Source organism: Clytia hemisphaerica, unplaced genomic scaffold, assembly GCF_902728285.1.
Source record: "Clytia hemisphaerica strain Z4C2 unplaced genomic scaffold, Clytia hemisphaerica genome assembly, whole genome shotgun sequence".
Taxonomy (NCBI): Eukaryota; Metazoa; Cnidaria; class Hydrozoa; order Leptothecata; family Clytiidae; genus Clytia; species Clytia hemisphaerica.
Genome location: NW_027104297.1, coordinates 95,347 through 116,292, shown reverse-complemented (window position 1 = coordinate 116,292; position 20,946 = coordinate 95,347). Strand labels below are relative to the sequence as shown.

Below are 20,946 nucleotides of genomic sequence, written 5' to 3'. Positions count from 1 at the left end.
CGCAAAAATCAGTTTTATTGACAATTGAATCACTCTTGATGTTGTTATCAATAATGTTTTTGTGTGAAAAACATAGAAATATAAGGAAAAAACCCAATGAAAATCTACAAAAACGGCGATTTCCGGAATTTTCGACCGGAAAAAATTTTTTCTCAAAAATCGAACTCGGCCATTTTTTGAGCATTGCGAATACGCATCTTTCTGCAAAAAATCTGAAAAAACTAAAAATAAAAATTCGAGAAAATGTCAAAAAAAACCGGTTTTTTTTTTCGGCATATTTCCGGTATTTTCGGCCGGAAAAAATGTTTTTTTTTTTCGAAAAATCGGGCTCCGTCACATTTTAGATATTGTCATATTGCGTCAGTGTGTAAAATTTCATAAAAAAATATAAAGTACAGATCGAGAAATTCAAGAAATACTGTCTTTCCGGCGAAAATAGGTTGTTCCGGCGACTTTTAAAATAGTTCCGGCTTCAAAAATCAGTTTTATTGAAAATTGAAACATGCTTGCTGGTGGGCATTGCTATTAATAATATTTTTGAATGAAAAAACAATCAATTATAAGGAAAAAGTCCGATGAAAATCTAGAAAGACGGCGATTTCCGGCATATTTCAGGCATTTTCCGCCGGAAAATTTTTTTCTCAAAAATCGGACTCGGCCATGTTTTGGGCATTGTTAATACGCATCTTTGAGCAAAAAATCAGAAAAAACTAATGATAAAATCTCGAGAAAATGCCAAAAAACCAATTTTTCCGGCATATTTCCGGCATTTTCAGCCGGAAATGAATTTTTTTCGAAAATCTGGCTTCGTCACAATTTAGGTATTGACATTTTGCATCAGTGTGCCAAAATTTTATGAAAAATAAAAGTACAGCTCAAAGAAATTCAAGAAATACCGTTTTTCCGGGAACCATTGAAAATCGGCTTGTTCCGGCGATTTTTTTTAGAAAGTTCCGGCTTCAAATATCAGTTTTATTTACAATTGAATCATGCTTGCTCGTAGACATTGCTATTAATAATGTTTTTGTGTGAAAAAACAACGAAATATAAGGAAAAAGTCCGATGAAAATCTGCAAAAAAACGACGATTTCCGGCATATTTTCCGGCATTTTCGACCGGAAAAGATTTTTCCTTCAAAAAAATCGGACTCGGCCAAGTTTTGGGCATTGCTAATACGCATCTTTGTGCAAAAAATCAGAAAAAAAACTAATGATGAAATCTTGAGGAGAAAATGCCAAAAAACTGGTTTTTTTTTTTTTTTTCCGGCATATTTCCGGCATTTTCGGCCGGAAATGATTTTTTTTCGAAAATCGGGCTCCGTCACATTTTGGGCATTGCCATTTTGCATCATTGTGCCAAAAATCAGAAAAAACTAATGAGCCAATCCTGAGAAAAGCTGGTAACAGACGGACGAACGGACGGACGGACGGACAGACGGACGGACATCGGTTAATTTATAGGACCTCTACCCCACCGGGGTAGGTCCAAAAAGTCACAAAAGGTCGAAATTCATGGATAAAATTAAAAATTAAACATAAAATTCTTAAAACCTTGGAAAAATTACCAAAATTTTGAAAATTTGGGATTCTGTAAAGCTATTAAAATAAAAATTATTTTATTTTGATTTTAGTTTTTTCATGAATTTCAGGGTCAGTCGGGTCCGTAAAAAAACAACTAATCAAATTGGTCTCGCCTTAGCAAAGAAAAAACCCATTCTTTCTCAATGGAATTACAGTAATGTTGAGGAATTTCCATAGGGATAAATACAAAATCAAATTTCTGTCAGGATTATGTTTAGAGTATTGTAACAGTTTGGAACTCCAGAGAGGTAATTGTAAAATATTTATTTTTCGCAAATAAAAACTTTCCTGATTTTCGCCCATCTTCGCGAAAATTAATGTCTTTGAAAACTTTTAACAGAGCACAAAAAAGCTAAACATTGGAGGTACATAATGTTTTTCTGGAAAAGCTCAGTAAACAACTAAAGTGTATTGTGATTAGGCGAAAATAAAAAAACGTAGTGAAAAAAATAATTTTCTGACCCGGCCGCAGACTTCGTTAGTAGTTGATACATTAGTATTCAGGGCTTACTTGATACCGTTTGTACATAAAAGATATCTTTAAAGTTCTATTTCAATGATCTTAAGTTATCCAAAATAGCAAAAAAAAAATTATTTCCGGCCGGCCGCATGAGAGCTTTTTTTCCTTCACCCGCATCCCGGAAACACTACATTTTTTTATTTTCGCCTTATTGGAATTTCACAATAATCTCATACCTTTTAAATTTGTACTTAAAAAATATTTAAAATGGAATGAACTGGAGTTTTTATAAGACATTTCATTTATTGATCATTTAAAGTAATAGAGATGACGCGTTAAAAGAATGTAAAAACTCCAACTTGTCCCATTAAACCAATATAGGTTTATGATAAACACTCATCAATTGGAACGAGGGTCCACAAGTGATTTTCCTTTTCTCTCGCCTTTAGAAGCCATTGAAACATAGCCTAGTGGTTCGCTCATTTCTTTCACTGCAGGTCCAAAATATTTACTCAGCTCTGATGCTTGTTTTTGAATTTTTCCACTGGAACCCTTACTACCTGAAAAACACGAGAATAGATTTCTTAACGAAATTATTTGAAACGGCTATATCTTAAAAGGTCTGCATTGGCGATAAATTAATAAAAAAATAGTCGAGGGGTATAACCTTTGATCCAAACAAACATTATAAAAAAATCTGGGGTACATTTGAAATCAGCGAGGTTTAAAGTAAACAATAAAAAGGTTTTGATCAAGTGGAAAAAATCTTCACTTTTTTTCATCTTTATTTTTTCATCTTCATTTTACATTTACATTTTCAAATGTTTAGAAGATTCTTCAAAGTTTACATCAATCAAGATGAAAATTATCTTTCCAACGAGATATTACTTTTGAGGGGGAATTTCAAAGCAATTCTTTGGAACAGACCTGATACGATTACCCGATGATACGATTGGATTTACCTTAGCAGGACGATTAAAAACGTTAAAATAAATTCGCTACAATTTTTAATTAGTGCAGGACTAAGACTAATACCGAGTTTGTGTGATTTTCAGCGACGGAGACGGTAAGGTTCTAATTTAGCTAGATCCTGACTCACTGAGGACGACGGTAAATCAGCAATCATACCGATCTCGATTTAGCGGGTCAGAACTGCAGCTTTTTCCAAACTGCTTGAGTCAATTTACCGTCCTCACTTTAGAAGCAAAAACATAAACTCGCTAATAAAACCTGACGCTATTCCATGTTTCCAATGTGGACGTAGATAGCTTAGTCGGTAGAGCAGCTACACAAGTAATACGAAAGTCGTGAGTTCGAATCTCACATTAGTCCTTAATTGAGTAGTTTGCTCTCAAAATAAGGTCAATGCGCACATATTTACGTGTTGGCAAAACACCTTTTGAACACCCAGCTGGCACACAACGTTGTTTCAACGTTTATTTAACGTTCACAACGTCCATATAACGTTAGATGAACGTTGAAACAACGTTGTGTGCCAGCTGGGCATAAGATACAGAAAGAGCCTCGCTCTTAAAATTCTTTCTATAATTCGAATCTCTCTGTAATTCGAACAAAAAGGAATCCCCGTTCGAGTTTGAATTAGCGAGAATCAACTGCATCGCTAAGACTATCTGGTTATCAGCCGCGAGCAAGATAATACCCAGGGTCTATCGTGAGTGTAATGGAAAAAGACAAAAGACGTTACTGAAGATTTCCATCCTCTATGCCATGAGACTTTGAGTATGAAATTAACTTAACTCCTTTTCTCTACTCAAACTAGGAGAAAGAAGAGAAACCTTCATAGTAGAGATCACCAGAAATGATATCGTAAAACAAACGAGCTTTGTCCAAAGTGGATTTGCTGACATCCATACCAGATACAAATACATCAGTCATCACTGTAAAAAATATTTGAATGAATGAAATAGAGTTTACGGATCAGATTGACATTACAGGGCCAATGGGCGACAAGCCTTTCAGAGAAAGTGACTGATACTGATCCGAGTTTACTTTCTGGTTTAGTAAGGTAATCCGAAGATTCAGACTTCGATTTCACTTACATTTCATATAAAAAGATATCGTAAGGGGGGGGAGGCGTACGGGTTTGATGGCTTGACGGTATTTCGCCCTTTTTCTCGTCGATGTTTCGTTGTTTGAAGAAAGAAAATGACGGTATTTAAAAGTGTCAAAAAACCATGAGGTGACAAGGATTTTACGATTTCTTGCTGTCAGTGTTGATGAATATTATTTTGCATCTTCGTATCTCTTATTCAAAAATGTGTTTGCTCACTGGTAATACAGAAAATTTACCTTGTGTTAGAGCAGCAAGCCCCTTTAAACCACCATTAGACCCAAAAACTGCACGCCAATCTTCACTTTCTTCTGAGTCCTTTGAAAGATAGAAATTAACAAATCAGCAATTAAAATAAACAAAAGGAGAGATTTTTATTCTCAATCTATTTCAATATATCGATCAAAAATTCTGATATTCATGACATAATGTTTTCTACGGAAATACCCGGGTTTTAGCCAGTAATGGCAAATATCAATTAGACATGTTGTTTATGATGAAAGATAACTTTTAAAATTTAAATTGGCTCGATTTCATTGAGCACTCTGCAGCATCAATCACAAACAAATCTTTAGACAAAAGTTGTATAAAATTTGCCACTACTGGCAAAAACCGGGGTATTTCCGTAGAAAACATTACGTCATGAATATCATGAATTACCATCCAGACGAGCTGTGCAAATTCATGATATCATGACGTAATGTTTTTTTACAGAAACAACTCTGCCAGTAGCTTAAATTTGCCACTGGGTATTTCTGTAGAAAACATTACGTGAGGAATGCAATAAATTCTCAGTCTTTCAAAATGATACCTTACGTAAAACTAAAGCTTGTCAAATCATTTAAATTACCAAAGGATTTTTTACAAAATATCAAACCTGGCCTTTCTTGACTGCAATGCAGAGCGCAGCGGACGACGGGGGTCTTCGATTGCTTTCTGAGATCTAAAAGGAATAGACGAGAGGTTCATGTGGGTAACAGTGGGGAATAACAAACAAAATTGGCCTATTCTGTGTGATGTTACTTTCGTCTACTATCTTATGGTCTATTTGTAGGTGAAAGATTTTTCCATAAAGACCCCTTCACATCTTAATAAATTCGATTTTTATTTAATATAGACTAGGCTTCAGCCACCCACAAAGAAAAAAAGATGACAGCTGTAAAAATAAACAAAATGCAGTAGCGTAGACAAGGGGGGGGGGCGCAAAATATGTGGAGGAGAGCAGATTTTTATGACACAGTTTCAGTTATTTTCTTTTTATATTATGAATAGGGTACTGTGTCATAAAAATCTGCTCTCCTACACAAATTTTGCGCCCCTCCGGTCTACACTACTGAAACGATTGTACGGCAGCCGACAGTAACATAAACGGCCTATAATAACACCATCTATGATTGGAGCTATAATTTCATGGCTAACAGAAGTCATAAGGCGCAAAGGTTATTGCTATATCCCAGTTTCAGAAAACTGCAGCCGAAAAAATTCTTTAAGCCTTTTAGAAAAATTTCTAGAAAGTGAAGTTGTATGTCCCGAAAATTAATTTTCCAGGGTCTAAAAGTTGAATTTTACCAATGTTTACAGCCTTTAATAAATCTGACATTTTGGTATAAGCTAATTTAAGGAGTATATTTATTTTCTAACAAACCTTCCAAGATGAAGGAAATAACTTCATTCCATTGTTCAAAACCACCCCTGATTTTGTCATTTGTTTATTACCAAATGAATGACCAAGTGAACTAAAAAAATTGTATGGAAAAGGAGAAAATCAGAAAAGTGCTGCTTGGAAAGCAGATACAGAAAAAACAGTCACAATGTAAAAGTTAAGTGTCGTATTAAAGGTTTTATTTTTACATTTACGTTTCATATCAGGACAGTGTCTATCTATTGTTATATTATGCTAATAAGCAAAAATGTTTTTTTTCTGACCAATCTTGCTCCACATACATGTCAATTCAACGGGTAACTTCAAGAATTTGCCAAAAAAAAAGATATCAGTAAAATTTCTTTACCTAGAAATGGCAGCCACTTGATTATTATGATCAATCACCAACACATTTGCGCTTTTCACATCCAATTTGGGATGGGCCGGCGTTTTCCCTGTTGCAGTTTGACGTGGTATTTTATTGTCAACAGTGGATTTGATGCTCTTCACTACTCCATCTATGTCATCTTTTCTATAAAACAGTGGTCAAAGCAGAGATTCTCCTGTCAGGCGGAAATGGGGTTTGATAACACTCCAACCTTGGCCAGACTCTTCAAACTCGGCTGGTTGTTATATAACTTGAGACGAAATTCGCTTTCTTAAACTTCTGTGAGACAGAAATACTCTGAACACTGACAAAACAAAACACTCAACAATCAAATCAATCCGATTGGTTCAAATCTCATAATTATGATGTAATTGAACCATATCAACCAATCAGTTCCATTGAAAGTGATTGTCGAGTGGACTGAATTGTTAGCGGTAAGTATTGTTTTTAAGCCAAGCAATGTTGTGTTTTTCTAGAAAATACTCGCACGTTATCAGTTTTTGACGGTTTTTGATCAAGATGCAATCAAAATTTGAATTGGCTTTATCCTAGGAAGAAAACTGCCCTTCCCCTTACCATACTAAGGTCAGTTTTAGAAGGTCAAACTCCCCTATGGATTTTCGTCAGAATTCTCCCCTGGACTTTAGCATGTTTCTAATGTACTCTTTCTGAAGTTTTCCAGTTAAAAAATCATGACCGTACTGTAACAGTTCTGCAATCTTCTCGTGGAGGTTGGAAGGTTCGTCTAATAATCGGCTTTGGTTTTCAAATGTTGATTTCAATGTCTAGAGAAAGAATAGTAAGTATCTCAAATAAATTACAGTTGACACTCTCTTATTCGATTTCCAAAGGGAATTGGATTCTTATCGAATAAGGGAGAGTATCGAATAGTAGAGCGTCGTTTATGAGTTTCTTGTTGACGGTGGCTTTTATGACTATCGAATAATGTAACGTATCGAAAAGTAGAACGTCGTATTAGAGAGCGCCAACTGTATTTCAACACCTTCAATCACAGCGAACTGATAAAGCTGTTTCCTCTGGGTCCCTGCTTTGCACAGTCATCACTCCGGAACGAAGAGATGATAATGGCAACAGTTAGCAAAAAAATGGAGTTTAGATATAACAGATTTCGGTTTTTCCCGGCCTAACTATTAATCAGGCTTAAAAAGCAATTTTTTTTACAAGCAACCTGAAGCAATTCGAATTGAAAATGTTGCCACATTCCCACTCAAAACGCGTGGCCCAAATAGTTTTCACACAAACGCGCAATTTCAAGTAAAATGTAGCGCCAGATTTCGGAAAAAAAAATTGGCGCTTAAAAACAAAGAAAGGAATATAGATTCAACACGCCATTCTAAAAGTTGCGCAAGTCTTAAGGCATTACCTTTTCTTACTTGGGAAAGGTTAAAGATTTAACTTAAACTCAACAAGCAAGGACCTTACCTCAGCTATGGTGAAATACTTATCCAGTGGTGTGCTAGTCTCGGGTAAAAGGTAGTCAAGGTACTTGGTTGCCAAGAGACTGACAATCCCACTTGAAGGTGGGGGTAACGTAAGTAGAGTAACACCTAACCATGGGAAAAAAACGTTCATTATTAATGATATGCACCATTGCAATGTCTTCCACGGACCCAACAGTTGATTGGTTGAAAGTAACGTATTGAATGATTTTACGTCGCTTACAACCAATCAGCTAATGGGTCCGTGCAGGGGGGGGTCAACATCCAGATACCAGACCCATAGCCGGGTGGTGGTGTCTTTTTTTCCTTTAAAAGTCTGAAAAGTCAAGTTGGTATTGATGGGGGTGGGTCCCCCTTTTTTTAGAAAAAAAGAGTTATCCTCGGTTGGTATTGATACCAAAATAGGGAGTGGGTACCAATTTTTTTAAATAATATGATTCAGAAAGTTGGTATCCATATCAATAGGGTAGGGCGTCAATAGTCATTTTTGGGGCAAAGTCAAAAAATTCAAGATGTAGTGTTTTTTTATGAAAATTTAACATATTGTGAGGCATTCTGCGCAATTTTTAAGGTCAGAAGTCCAAAATTGGCCGAACCCCCCTGGGGGTACTGATTCGCACTACAGGCAAAATTTGGAAAAAATGGCATTTTCTGGCCTTTTCAGGCCTGTAAATATGTCAAAACTATTGCAAATCTTATTTTCTTCATTTGCTGTACTAAACTTTATGAAGAAACAACAAAATAATCATATTGGGTTGAAAATTGTGCCCATTGGAGCCCTAAACAAGCCGTTTTAAGCCAATTTTGGGTAGCAAAATGCTTTTTAAGGCCAATTTTGCAAGTTCATAAACTTTAAACTGATTAAATCACATGTCTGAAATTTTCAGAGATGGAAGTCTTCAATAAAGTCTTTAAGCAAAATGAATTTTAAGTTTTTCACTTTTTTCAAAAATTCATAATGGCGTCTTCAAAAGTCGCTTTTTAGCAAAAAAAGTCATATTTATCAAAAAATAGCATTTTTTAAGGCAAGCTTCTACAAACTGAGTTTAAATACTGACTGAAATTTTGGAATTGAAATTCCTGCTAAAATGCAATATGGTGGATATACCCAAATCCCAAAGCCAAACCCAAATGATTTTGATTTTCCTGCAGTATTTCCAGAATACTATCACTGCAAGAAAATTCGGGCCCATGTCTATTGTCAGTTTAGAAATTTTTTCAGTTCAAATTTGGGTTTTTGCCTGAAAAATGGCTTTCAGCAGGGATTTTATTTCCATAATGGCGGACATAGACGCATCCCAGACCCAAAAGATTTTTATTTCCCTGGAGTATCTCCAGAATACTATCACTGCATAAAAAATTTCAGTCAGCATTTAAACTCAGTTTGTAGAAGCTTGCCTTAAAAAATGCTATTTTTTGATAAATATGATTTTTTTTGCTAAAAAGCAATTTTTGAAGACGCCATTATGAATTTTTGAAAAAAGTGAAAAACTTAAAATTCATTTTGCTTAAAGACTTTATTGAAGACTTCCATCTCTGAAAATTTCAGACATGTGATTTAATCAGTTTAAAGTTTATGAACTTGCAAAATTGGCCTTAAAAAGCATTTTGCTACCCAAAATTGGCTTAAAACGGCTCGTTTAGGGCTCCAATGGGCACAATTTTCAACCCAATATGATTATTTTGTTGTTTCTTCATAAAGTTTAGTACAGCAAATGAAAGAAATAAGATTTGCAATAGTTTTGACATATTTACAGGCCTGAAAAGGCCAGAAAATGCCATTTTTTCCAATTCTTGCCTGTAGTGCGAATCAGTACCCCCAGGGGGGTTCGGCCAATTTTGGACTTCTGACCTTAAAAATTGCGCAGAATGCCTCACAATAGGTTAAATTTTCATAAAAAAACACTACATCTTGAATTTTCTGACTTTGACATTTGACGCCCCACCCTAATATCAAAATGACAGCAAAACTTCCCTAATTTTTGTCCTTATAGATAGAAAATACCCCGAAAAAATTAAACAGTCTATATTTCTTTATTATCTTGGTCGTTTTTGTATAAAGGTAAAACTCTAACACCAAAGCAAACTTGATCAAGCAGTATGTAGTGTAAGTATCAAACTAGTCTACACAATAGACAGCTCCAGGCTTTTAGGCCTTACTCTTAGTCTATAGGCACTGCTATAGGCGGCCACTAGTGACCCCCACCGGGAATTGCTTGTTAATAGGATTAAAAATAATAGAACATTTTCACAAAAGATGTTTATCAATAGAGATTTCAAATAAAAGAATGTTTAAAACACAGCTGATTGGCTTAGGTTTCGAAACTCTCTATTGTTTCATTAAAACCTCAGTGCGCATGCGATTTATCCGGAGAATTTCAATATTCAAAACAAGAGCAGTGCTCATATATCCCGAAGAGTAGGAGTTTTACGCTCGAAACGAAGGAAGATATGACGTAGCCTAGTATCAAACAAACCAGAGTAAACAAATCTTATTTTTCTTTTTGTTTTTGTTTTTGTGAAAATTCGAATTTCGAATGTGCTAAAGCATAGCGTCAGCATGGGTTTAGGTCCCAGGCAAAAATTAGGTCCCCCCTGAGTTTTAAGTCCCCCCAAAGACTTATGAAATTTTTGTTAGCCCCCAGAACTTTTGACCCTAGACACTTTAAAAATTGATGCAGTAAAAAAAAAATTTTCCAATGTAAATACGCATGTAAATTGCGTTGAGTTGTAAGTTTAAGAAAAAATATTTTGCACACTTTCTATAAAAATATTGCACCGGAGGCGAAAAATTTTCATATTCATGAGCTTCAATTTGAGTAATTGAAGCCAACTATTAAGCTGAATTATTTTAACCCCCACGTTAAGTGATGAGATTTTAGCTCCCCCCAAGTACATAGGTCCCCCCAAAAAAGTGGTGTATTTCCAGCCCCCTCCTTTTTTGGGAAAAATTTAGGGTGTAACCCCCCCCCCAACCAGCAGGGGGGGGCTGACGCTATGTAAAGACATTCGAATTATCGAAAAAAATATTCAAAATTTTAAAACATTCGAAAGTATTCAAATCGAACTTCTGTTAAGTGTTTCTGTGTTTATTAGTTGGAGGCAGAAAGCTAAGTAGATTTTTTAAAATAAGAGACAATAAAATTTTGAAATGATGAACATCAGATGTATTTTTTTCAAAAGACCATAATCCCCTCTTCATATTTTCATCTGATCTTCCAGTTCTCTAACGTTATACTCATTTAGACCAGCGGCCGAGGCAGTGGATTGTGTCACTTCGTAGGGCACCCCTTAGATCAGGGCAAATTTTTGATATTATGCTCCTAATAGGGTGTAGAATTGACAAAAAAAATTTGCCCTTCGAATCTCCTGCAGTTTTCGAGTGAATCGATTTTTAGTTAACCGATAGAACTTATCAAGGGTCCCTCCCCCCTTTACTAACGGTTTTTTCGAAGTCTGAAAATCAAATATCTGAGAATACCAACAGATTCAGCGTGAAAAGTAGATAAAGAAAATGGGGTTATTTGTTAAGTTTCGACCACCTGGTGCCGAGAAATGGCACTTTTAAGGCGAAAAATCGACGTTTTTGGCGTTTTCCGATGACGTCAGCATTTTCCTAGGAGCATTTTCAGAAAAAATCATTCCAACAACTGCATAGCCCTGAATTAGTAGTATCCAAAAATGGTATGGTTTGTTAACTTTCGATGTCTAGATCTCGAGATATTTTGGTTTAAATATTGAAAATTATCGATTTTTTTTGCTGAGTCAGCAGTTTTTCAGCATATTTATTCACCTTAAAAATGAATTATCTCGAGATCTATACCAATACCAATTTGACCTAAGTTAGGGGGTGGGTCCCATGATATTTTGTCAAATTCAAAAAGTCATGTTGGTATCGATACCAAGTTAAGGGGGTGGGTCCCCCCTTTTTCTGAAAATTATGATTTTCAAGTTGGTATCGATACCAATTTTGGGGTGGTGGTGTTAACTTAGCTCAAAAGGTCAAAAGTCGGGTTTTTGGACTATGGGTTGGTATTATAAATGTTGACCCCCCCTGTGATTTAATGTCAGAAGACATTGCAATGACGCATATCATGAATTTTCGATGTAATTCTGTGAGTTCTCAGACAGATCTCAGACTAGTTTCAAGGACTGCCTTGAGGGTGATAGTTTTCTATTTTGTTTCTAGGACATTCGTCTTACAAAAGAGATTTGAAGCTTGCTATATTGTTTCTAGATTATTTCCAAAGTTGAAGGATCTGTAACAAAATGATTATTATGAAAAACCGAGCAAAGTTTGTCAGTGACAGTAGGTTTGTCTTGCAGTTCCTGCATTAATAACACGCATGCGTAATTTGTCGTTCTTGTAAACCACATGCAGTAAATTCCCGTGATAAACAAAGAGGAATGAATTCGTATGGAGTTGTACAGTCACTTTCGGTCGGGGTTGTGGAAGGCGAAGTATGAAATTTGTCGTTCTTTTTGTCTATTTTTAATAATGCAGGATTTGTTAGATAGATTCCCTCGTGGCATCGAAAAGAGATCCACACATCTCAGAAAAACTTACCATTTTTTAATGAAGTCTTCAGTAAAGCAAGCTCTTTAGATTGATACGACTTGAACATTTCAGAAGTCCAACCCAAGTCTTTCACCTTTGAGGAAACGACAGTTCACGATTACAGAGCAGCTCGGAAAACTGCATGGTTCTGCAACGCAGCAATATTCCGCAATGCAACGCTTCCAATTGAAGTTTGCGATTTGAAATTAAGAACGCCGGCTAAACCTCAAGCAATAAAATAAAGCAAAATCTCGTGTTTTTTTAACAAAGTAGCCTATCACTATCAGCCAAGATTGATTACGAAAAATCCCTAGGTAGGAGCTTAAAATCCTGTTGTCAAATATTACAACGGATAAGCTGCGTAAGTTACAGAATTTGATAACGCTGAATTGCGGGATTTTGCATCGCTGCTATCCTATTTAATTTCCCGAGCTGAGATAAATGAACCTCCTTACGACACTAGGAAAATGCTTTACAACAAAAATGGCGCCTTAGCTGCGAATTGGAAAGATATAGAGAAAAGTCTCAACCAGTGTCTAAATTTATCTCGAAACGTCTTTAGTTAGATCAATGAAAAATAATGTGAGATATCTTACTTTTTCTATAATATCGTCTTGGTAGGGTTTTAAATTCCCTCGCGAAATTTGGTAAAGTAGTTTCGATACTTCTGGAAGTCTCAAAATATCACCTTCCTGAAAGAAAAAAGACGTAAAGGTGAAATTGAAGAGAAGGCAACTCCCTCGACGAAAAATGAGGGCATCTCAACACCATATTACTTCAAAGCTTCAAAGGTTTTCTCTAGAGAAAATTCCGAAAAACTGAAAAAAGAATTTTTCGCTTCCGGATCTGGCGACCGGCAAAAGAAATTTTTTTCGAAAATCGGGCTTGGTCACATTTTAGGCATTACCATTTTGAATCTTTGTGCCAGGCCAATCCTGAAAAAAGCTACTAACGAATGAACGAACGATCCGGACGGACGGACAAACGAACAGGGGTTAATTTATAGGACATCCAGCTCTAGGTAGGTCCAAAAACAGTACCAAAGTCTCAAAGAAATCACTAACCTGTAAAGGAACTATCCCGTTTCCGTGTTTAGATAACATTATTTGCATGTTCTTTTCAAAGAAGCCAAATTCACCTTCCACTTAGAAAGAAAAGAAAAGAAATTTGATAATTTTCTCGTGATAAGATTTTTGTCAAATAAGTGTAACTATAGCGCTCATAATTTTTCAAGATTCAAGATGTCACACACTAAAGAGAAGTACGACCGAGAGTATATGCGACCGTAGTCCTTATCTGATATTCCGATGGCGTATTGGTGGCCGCCCACGCTTAAGCTCTAAAGGAGCGGACCAATATACCATCCATCGGAGAGGTTTAGTATTTTATAGTCTCGGCGCTTCAATACCACAGCAAATTTCTGATGCAAGGAGGGAACTTTCATGATGCAAGCTCCTTGCAAAACTTTTAAACGCGGTCAAAACAAATTCCGTAATGCAAACCTTCCAGATGTTAAAATAGGCCCGACCTTCACAGAGCAAAGCGTGTCGTAGCATATTTCCACATCTGGTACCAGATAACCGTAGTGCAAAGGTAAAGCATTCGTCTACGGCGCGCAAGGTTGTGGGTTCAATTCATACCAAATTATATTATATATTATAATTATAACAATACGTGGTGTGCGTCCTAAGAATGAAGCTACGGATCTTAAGGGTTTGCCCTATTTGACCAATCAAAAAGATGAATAAATTGATAGATATACCTGTTTTCTTGTAAACTTTAAACCCGTTTTTCGCCAATGTTATACAACTTTCGAGTAGACGTGCAAGCTTCGTACTGTAAGGAAAAATATCATTCTAGCAAAGAAATTCAGTTAAGGATGATTTATCACCCAACCAGAGTACCATTATTAACTTTGATTCCGAAAGAAAATAGAATCAAGTACACAAAAACAAAAAAGCCGTTAAGGAAAGGATCAATGGTGAGTGGAGCAATCTAGAGAGAAAGAGTGGCGCCTCCCCCTAGCTTCAGGTAAACAGCGTTCTTGCCGCTGTCGACTGCAGTCGTAGACTTACTTATGGGTCTTTTACGACAGCCAAAAACAATACAATCAGCCTTCCCCAGAAAATGTCCATACCCCATTATGGTGGATATCTTGTCAGCAGGGAACTCGCTATTGGGCTGTTCCATTAAATTTCCATACAGGGGGGTGGACGAACCTTTTTAAGGCAGAAAAAGATTTTTTGAAATGTGGTAATACCCCCTGGAAAATGGCAAAATTTGCAAAAGAAGTCTTGGAAAAATTATTTGCCTACCTTAAAAGTAAGGGTGGACGAACAAAAATTAGTCTATTATCCCCTGGAAATTTTAGAATAACCTTTGATCTACTGGAAATTCTTCTCCGATTACCCCCTGGAGATACCCCCCCTGTATGGATAAAAATGGAATAGCCCATTGCCTAGGATTTAAAGAACTTGATGTCCTGGGGGTAAATCACAGAAAAACATTACATTCTCAACCTTACATAAATGACCGGAAGTACCTGTTACAAGAAGAAATTAGAAAAGAATTCCGTATGTCAAAGAGGTTGTATAGATCACAGATATCTGTAAAGTCCGAAGGGCTAGATAGGCAACTTTAAGCTTTCTCCAGCAAAAAAAAGTGAAACAAAAATTTGACTTTTTAAATTTCGTGCCGATGGATAGGATCTAGCATTTTAATTGTTTTCAGAGCGCGAGATCAAAAAAATTAGGCGGCAAACGCTATTTCGCATCTCTCAAACCAGTGAAATTGCTTGTTGTCACGTGATTTCTTTGGTAGGAAATCCTATCAAAACTTGCTTCACTTTTCGATAAAGGCCGCAAATCTAGCTCTTCGGGCTTTACAGATCTGTGGTATAGATAGGTACCTTCCGTGCAGTTGGTGAGTTTTAAGAAGGCCTTCAACAAGACCAGGTAGCGCTACTGGCGAAATAATCTGAATAAAAATAATATAATATTACCATGGATACGGATTCTCAGAAGAAAACAAGATATTAGTTTCATGCTAGCCTGTACCAGACTCTTCTTCGGTGACTAAAAAGATAACGGCAAGTTTTTTTTCAAAATATAAAATAAAGCCTGTGGCGGCGAGGTGGTACAGGCTAGTTTCATGCCGTCTGGGACGACAATTCTCAGTGAAACAGACGTTTCTTTAAAAATATTTTCAAAGATTTTTGTCTACAAGTTATCTGACGGAAAAATCATTCGAATTTTTCTAAGAGTTACTCATCGGAAGGCATTTTGTGATTACTTCGGTTCGTTTATTCAGTAAAGTTTGACCCTGATATAATTTCCAATGCGTCATCATATCTATTAACGTTTTACAAAAACAAACTAAAGGGATGGGTGAACGCAAACGGTCTGACGAAGAAGCCGTCTCGACTTCGTAAGAACTTTACCGTCGGAGGGTTGCGTAGAAATAGAGCATAATGAAATGTTGAAAAAGAGCAGCCGTATTAGAAAAAAGTTAAATTTTGACATTCCGGCGCGAAGAGTAGAAACTATATTTCAAACAAGGAAAAATAATTAAACAAGCAACATGCTGAATGGACCTACCTGTTGATCAAAATCAGATAAAAGTAGGTGTTCTACATTTTACTATTGGTATTGAGCAAACACAATAAGTTTTAGAACAATGCAAAAACGTCTAATTTATTTTCTTTTATCATTGTGTAACTTGGTCGTCTTTTTTTGAAAATTTTATGACGAAAAAAATTTTCCAAGAAAAATTACTTTAGCCACATTTTAAGGTACCTTGCACTCCATCTTTCTGCCAAAAATCAGGAAAAACTAATGAAGTCCAAAAAACCTTTTTTTTAGGTAGTTTTTGGCCCAAATTTGCCCCCCCAAATTTTTTTTTTAAATCGGGCTCTGTCACTTTTTAGGCATTGCTATTTTGTATCATTGTGCAAAAAATTAAAAAAAACTAATGACCCAATCCCGAGAAAAGCTGCTAACAGGAAAATGGTAAAAGGGAATTTCCCCAAAAAAACGAAAATCCGTATTTTACGACGAAAAAAAATTTTCCGAGAAAGATTACTTCAGCCACATTTTAGGGTACCTTGCACTCTATCTTTCTGCCAAAAATCTGGAAAAACTAATGAAGCAATTTTGCACCAAGTCCAAAAAACCTTATTTTTAGGTAGTTTTTGGCCCAAATTTGCGAAAATCCGTATTTGACGACGAAAAAAAATTTTCCGAGAAAAATTACTTCAGCCACATTTTAGGGTACCTTGCACTCTATCGTTCTGCCAAAAATCAGGAAAAACTAATGAAGCAATTTTGCACAAAGTCCAAAAAACCTTATTTTTAGGTAGTTTTTGGCCCAAATTTGCCCCCCCCAAAATCTTTTTCAAAAATCCGGCTCCGTCACTTTTCAGGCATTGCCATTTTGTATCATTGTGCAAAAAATTAAAAGAAACTAATGACCCAATCCCGAGAAAAGCTTGTAACAGACGAACGGACAACGGTCAAATTAAAGGACCTCCCGGTAGGTCCAAAAATTGGCAAAAGTTACACCCTTTTCACCCTTCTACCGAAAGGAGGTGTGTCTAAGTTCTACAAAAGACTAACCGTTTTATCTCCTGGGGCTTCCATTTGAAAATCGAGGCCACTCGATTTATCTTCCGAATGATAAATCATAAACCCACCGCTAAAATAGAACAGTATTAAAATAAATAGTCATTTCTGAAATGTAAAGATTGTAACACAGTTTGTGGAGAATACTTTAGGCGTACAAACTTCCGCAAGCAGAAACTTATTGCGAATTTTTGGCCTTTTTCGCGAAAGTAAATGTCTTTGAAAACTCTTAACAGGGCAATTCGCGAAAGTTTATGCTCACGAAAAATTCTCAAAAAAATTGGAAATCTATAAAAACCTCGAAATTGTAATAAATATCAAATTTTCGGCATATTTTTTTCTTTTTTTAAGTCGAAGAGCGACCGTCTTTATCGGATTTAAGGAATATTTTTCATATTTAAGTCGATTTTCATTCGAAAATTGACATTTTTATCTAACGATTCGCGAAAGTTTATGCTCGCGAAAAACATTTTTTCCTCAAATTCGCGAAAGTAAATGTCGTAAAAGGTCGTAAATTTCGCGATTTTTCGACCTCGTTAAAGTTTGTACGCCTAAAGGAATTCTAACATTCAGTTTTCATTATTTTTGACTTGACGGTTAGGTATTTCTTTAGAGTTTGCGAGTATGAGACTTCACTACACGTATTTCAACTTGCCAATTCTCGCCAAATTTCGACAAAGCGAATAAAGAACGTTGGCTGGTAGCAAACACAGGCAAAAATAAAACCCACTCTATCTTGAACACTCGTCATCTCTATTTTTTTTCCTTTGATATAAAAATTTCACTCAGCTTCTTGGGCTAATTAACGCACGTCATGTCGAACTCTAGATGGGAATGTTAGAAAAGTCGAATTAAGAAGAGTACACGTATCGTACGTGTTTTTAAACCTTCGTTTGATACCAGAATTTAAAGAAATAAAAAATGATCAACATTTTAATTTTGGGGAAAATTAACAAAGTGGGTACCTTGCTAAGCTTGTTAAATCAGGTCGTGTGATTGCCAAACAAAACATTCCAGCAACCGCACCATCAACTGCATTCGAATCGGTCGTGTCCATGAGCTCCCTCACCAAAGAAGTGCATTCTGGGTGATCGGTCACAACTTGCAAAGGTTTATGGGTTTTCCGTAGACTGATATCAATGATTAATGTAAGACCAATAATGGTGGAAAATACAACTGCAATCACTATTAAAACCTATTAGGAAGAAGATTGAGAACTTGAACATCATCACAGAATGACATTATCTGGCACCCAGATGCATAGATTTTCATCTGACACTCTAAAGCTCTGAAGGTCGGGAACATTTTCAACAATATGATTAGTTCAAGATTACGGAAATTTACAAGACCGTGTCAAGGATTTTGCATTGGAAGGCCTGGTAACACAGTCCTCGTTTTCGGGGATTTGCAGGTCAAACCGAAATAATTTTAGGTTTACCCTTAAGGATAGTTGAATCCGACTGGGGATACGGCATATCAAAGGCTGACTATCAATCATCTCCGATGGGAAATTGATCCGCTCCTTTAAAATAGCGCGTGGGCGGCTGCCAATCCGCCAGATCACGGTCGGCCATCGCGGTCTCCAATTCCCCCAACTCAAGCCATGTTCTTCGTTTTAGAAATATCTAAGAAGGTATGTTTTCTCAGACGCTTTGGGTCATCAGATCACCAGAGAAGCAGATCAGGTATAGCTTGATAAAATGAGACGATTTGACCGAATTGACGTGATAGGATAGGAAGCAAGCAGGGAAAAGAGGGTAGATCAGGTGGATGTTAAAAGTATATTTCATACCTTGGAACGTATATATTCACATGGGTCTGAAAAATTATTTACATTCCATGAGGGGAAATGCACTTTTACACACTGGTGATTTAATCATTTTTCCCCGTGGCATCAACAGGTCGCTGGTTGAATCATTACATTGAATGCGGAAGGTTTCGAAGTTTTTCGTTTGAAGAGCGTAAAGTGAAATTAGATATTGGTACATTATCGACCATTTTTACGCCGGTCCTAATTTGGCGACGGCCCCTTCAAAGCTCAATTCAGGGCTTGCGGCCCTAGTTCAATTCTGATCCCTTATGATAGCCCTTATTACGCCAGTGACGAAAAAAACACACTAACGAGACCTGGCGTAAAAAGCACCGTTAAGGTATAGAAATATTAGTCAAAATGACCGCAATGACATCAAAGTATATTTTTGAATTTTGAATTCTAGGATTTGAGTATAAAAATTCTTGAAATTCCGACTAATTCAATATTTCTGAGGTAGTTCTTAGTTCTTAGTTGTATTTCTGAGGTAGTTCTTTCTCCTTTTTTCAGAAATTATAGCAGGTTTATTCTAATACAGTATTTAAAGTTATACCTTAAATCCATCCTGGCACCATCTTGGCTTTTTGAAAATACCGCATAACAAGCCGGGTACGACTTTCGCATGCGGTATACTATTCAGTGTTGGTCCATCAGACTAAAATGAAGAAGAATTTCATTTCAATACACAGGTTGCAAATAATGATAAGTTTAAAGACAAATCACGATTTTACTCGAAATTGTTATGTGCTTGCTATATGACATTTATTTCTGATTGGTTCGAATTTATTGACACTAATAAAGTTATCAGCTGTAAGTTGTACATAAAGCATAAGTAACATGGGAATAAAATCACGTCAACTTTTTCGAGTAATCACATGTTTTGACTAAACTGATATAATTTTGCAACCCGTGTATTGTGGTGTTGAAGGCGATCAAATGACTCAACATCTGCAGTGTCAATCTGGGTACAGATCTTCAGGCAAACAATTAGCTTACTCCTAGATTTTAGAATTTTAAATTAGTCCAAGACCATCTCAAACAAAATGTTCTTGGAGAGTAAATGAATATGAAAAACTAAATATAATGGAAGCGAATACATGACTTTACCTAGACGGACTACAGTATATCATAAAGTTGAGAACCCTCCAAATAAATTCAAAACTCACAATAGAAGGTTGTTCATGTGAATGTTGTTCCTCTTGCTCTTCAATATTCGCATCATCCCCAAAGTTTTGATATTTCTTGCCACTCATTGCAAAGACTAGACTAATCTTCTTTAACCAGTTTTTTAAGACTCGTTATAATGTTATTGATGGTCTTGGATTAGTCATTTTTCAAATCATCATGGTATATGATGACCATCAAAGTTCGGTTGTTATCGAGTGTGTGTTAGTTTAAATCGTTATTTTTTGTTATTTTTAGTTAATTTTGTTCAGTTTTGTTGTTAGTTTCTAAAAGAGGAAAATAAGTATAAAAATCAGTAGTGGAAAAAAGAATCAAATTGCTGACTCAAAATTTGTATTATGTGGGACTAAATGAAAAATATATTTAACGCTTTTGATCTTCATTTACAAAATTTGTTCCATTCTTTCTGGACAGCATTTAAAGGTATAGTAAAATCACCTACTTTGAAAAGTGAACAATTTTCCAACCTAGGGGAATTTCTTGAATGAGGTGTGAAATGTACTTTTTCAACCGAAGTAATTCTACGCACTTTTTCCTTTGTAGCAAAAAAAAAAGACTAAACAAAATTTCAGTTTTAAATTCAAAACACAGGCATGCAAAAGTATGATAATGCATGTTCATTTTGAAGGAAAGAATCGTCAGTTAGAAGTGTTTCATGAATTATACATCCATATGTTATGAATGCAATCAAAAATACCAATTCTCATAAAATATGTAAAAATAAATGTATAATACAAATCTCTTTAGTCTGGTTAAGTTACCTGATAGCCGGGGGAGGAGGTTGACAAAAGAGGGAACTTTCAAAAATATTTTCCCAAAAATTAATAAGCGGGGGAGGGGGGGGGAGAATGTCCTTGATTGAAAATGTTCGATAAATTAATTAGCGGGGGACGGCTTTTAGGTACCCGAGAGTAACTCTAGTGATAGATACAACCAAAAGTATTAAATAATAGTAGAGACCTTGACAATCAGTCCAATTTATCTTGCCGCGTGATTAAAACATACAAAAGCATCTTAAAATGCCATCCGAGATGTGTACTTTAATGGGATAAATTTTCGCGGGGATTAAATTTCGCGGTTGAGTTTTAAGATTTCACGGGGATTAATTTTCGCGGATGAGGGATTTCCTGATTTTTCGCGGGGATTTAACTTCGCGGATTGGGGTACAAATTA

At 36.0% G+C, this 20,946-nt stretch overlaps 1 protein-coding gene across 1 annotated transcript; it reads right to left on the bottom strand.

Moving 5' to 3' along the window:
- Window positions 1-2,323: 2,323 nt before the first annotated feature.
- LOC136817242 (glutathione hydrolase 7-like) lies at window positions 2,324-20,041 on the bottom strand. The gene is made up of 17 exons (XM_067073577.1): window positions 19,755-20,041; window positions 19,142-19,243; window positions 17,744-17,973; window positions 16,773-16,851; window positions 15,068-15,135; window positions 13,922-13,995; window positions 13,224-13,303; window positions 12,756-12,851; window positions 12,169-12,253; window positions 7,585-7,709; window positions 6,844-6,926; window positions 6,121-6,285; window positions 5,757-5,847; window positions 4,989-5,054; window positions 4,351-4,429; window positions 3,837-3,938; window positions 2,324-2,600 (listed from the first exon to the last, which is right to left on the bottom strand). Exons 1-17 carry the CDS (start codon window positions 19,839-19,841, stop codon window positions 2,440-2,442), a joined length of 1,773 nt encoding a protein of 590 aa, XP_066929678.1. The 5' UTR covers window positions 19,842-20,041; the 3' UTR covers window positions 2,324-2,439.
- Between the last annotated feature and the right edge of the window lie 905 nt (window positions 20,042-20,946).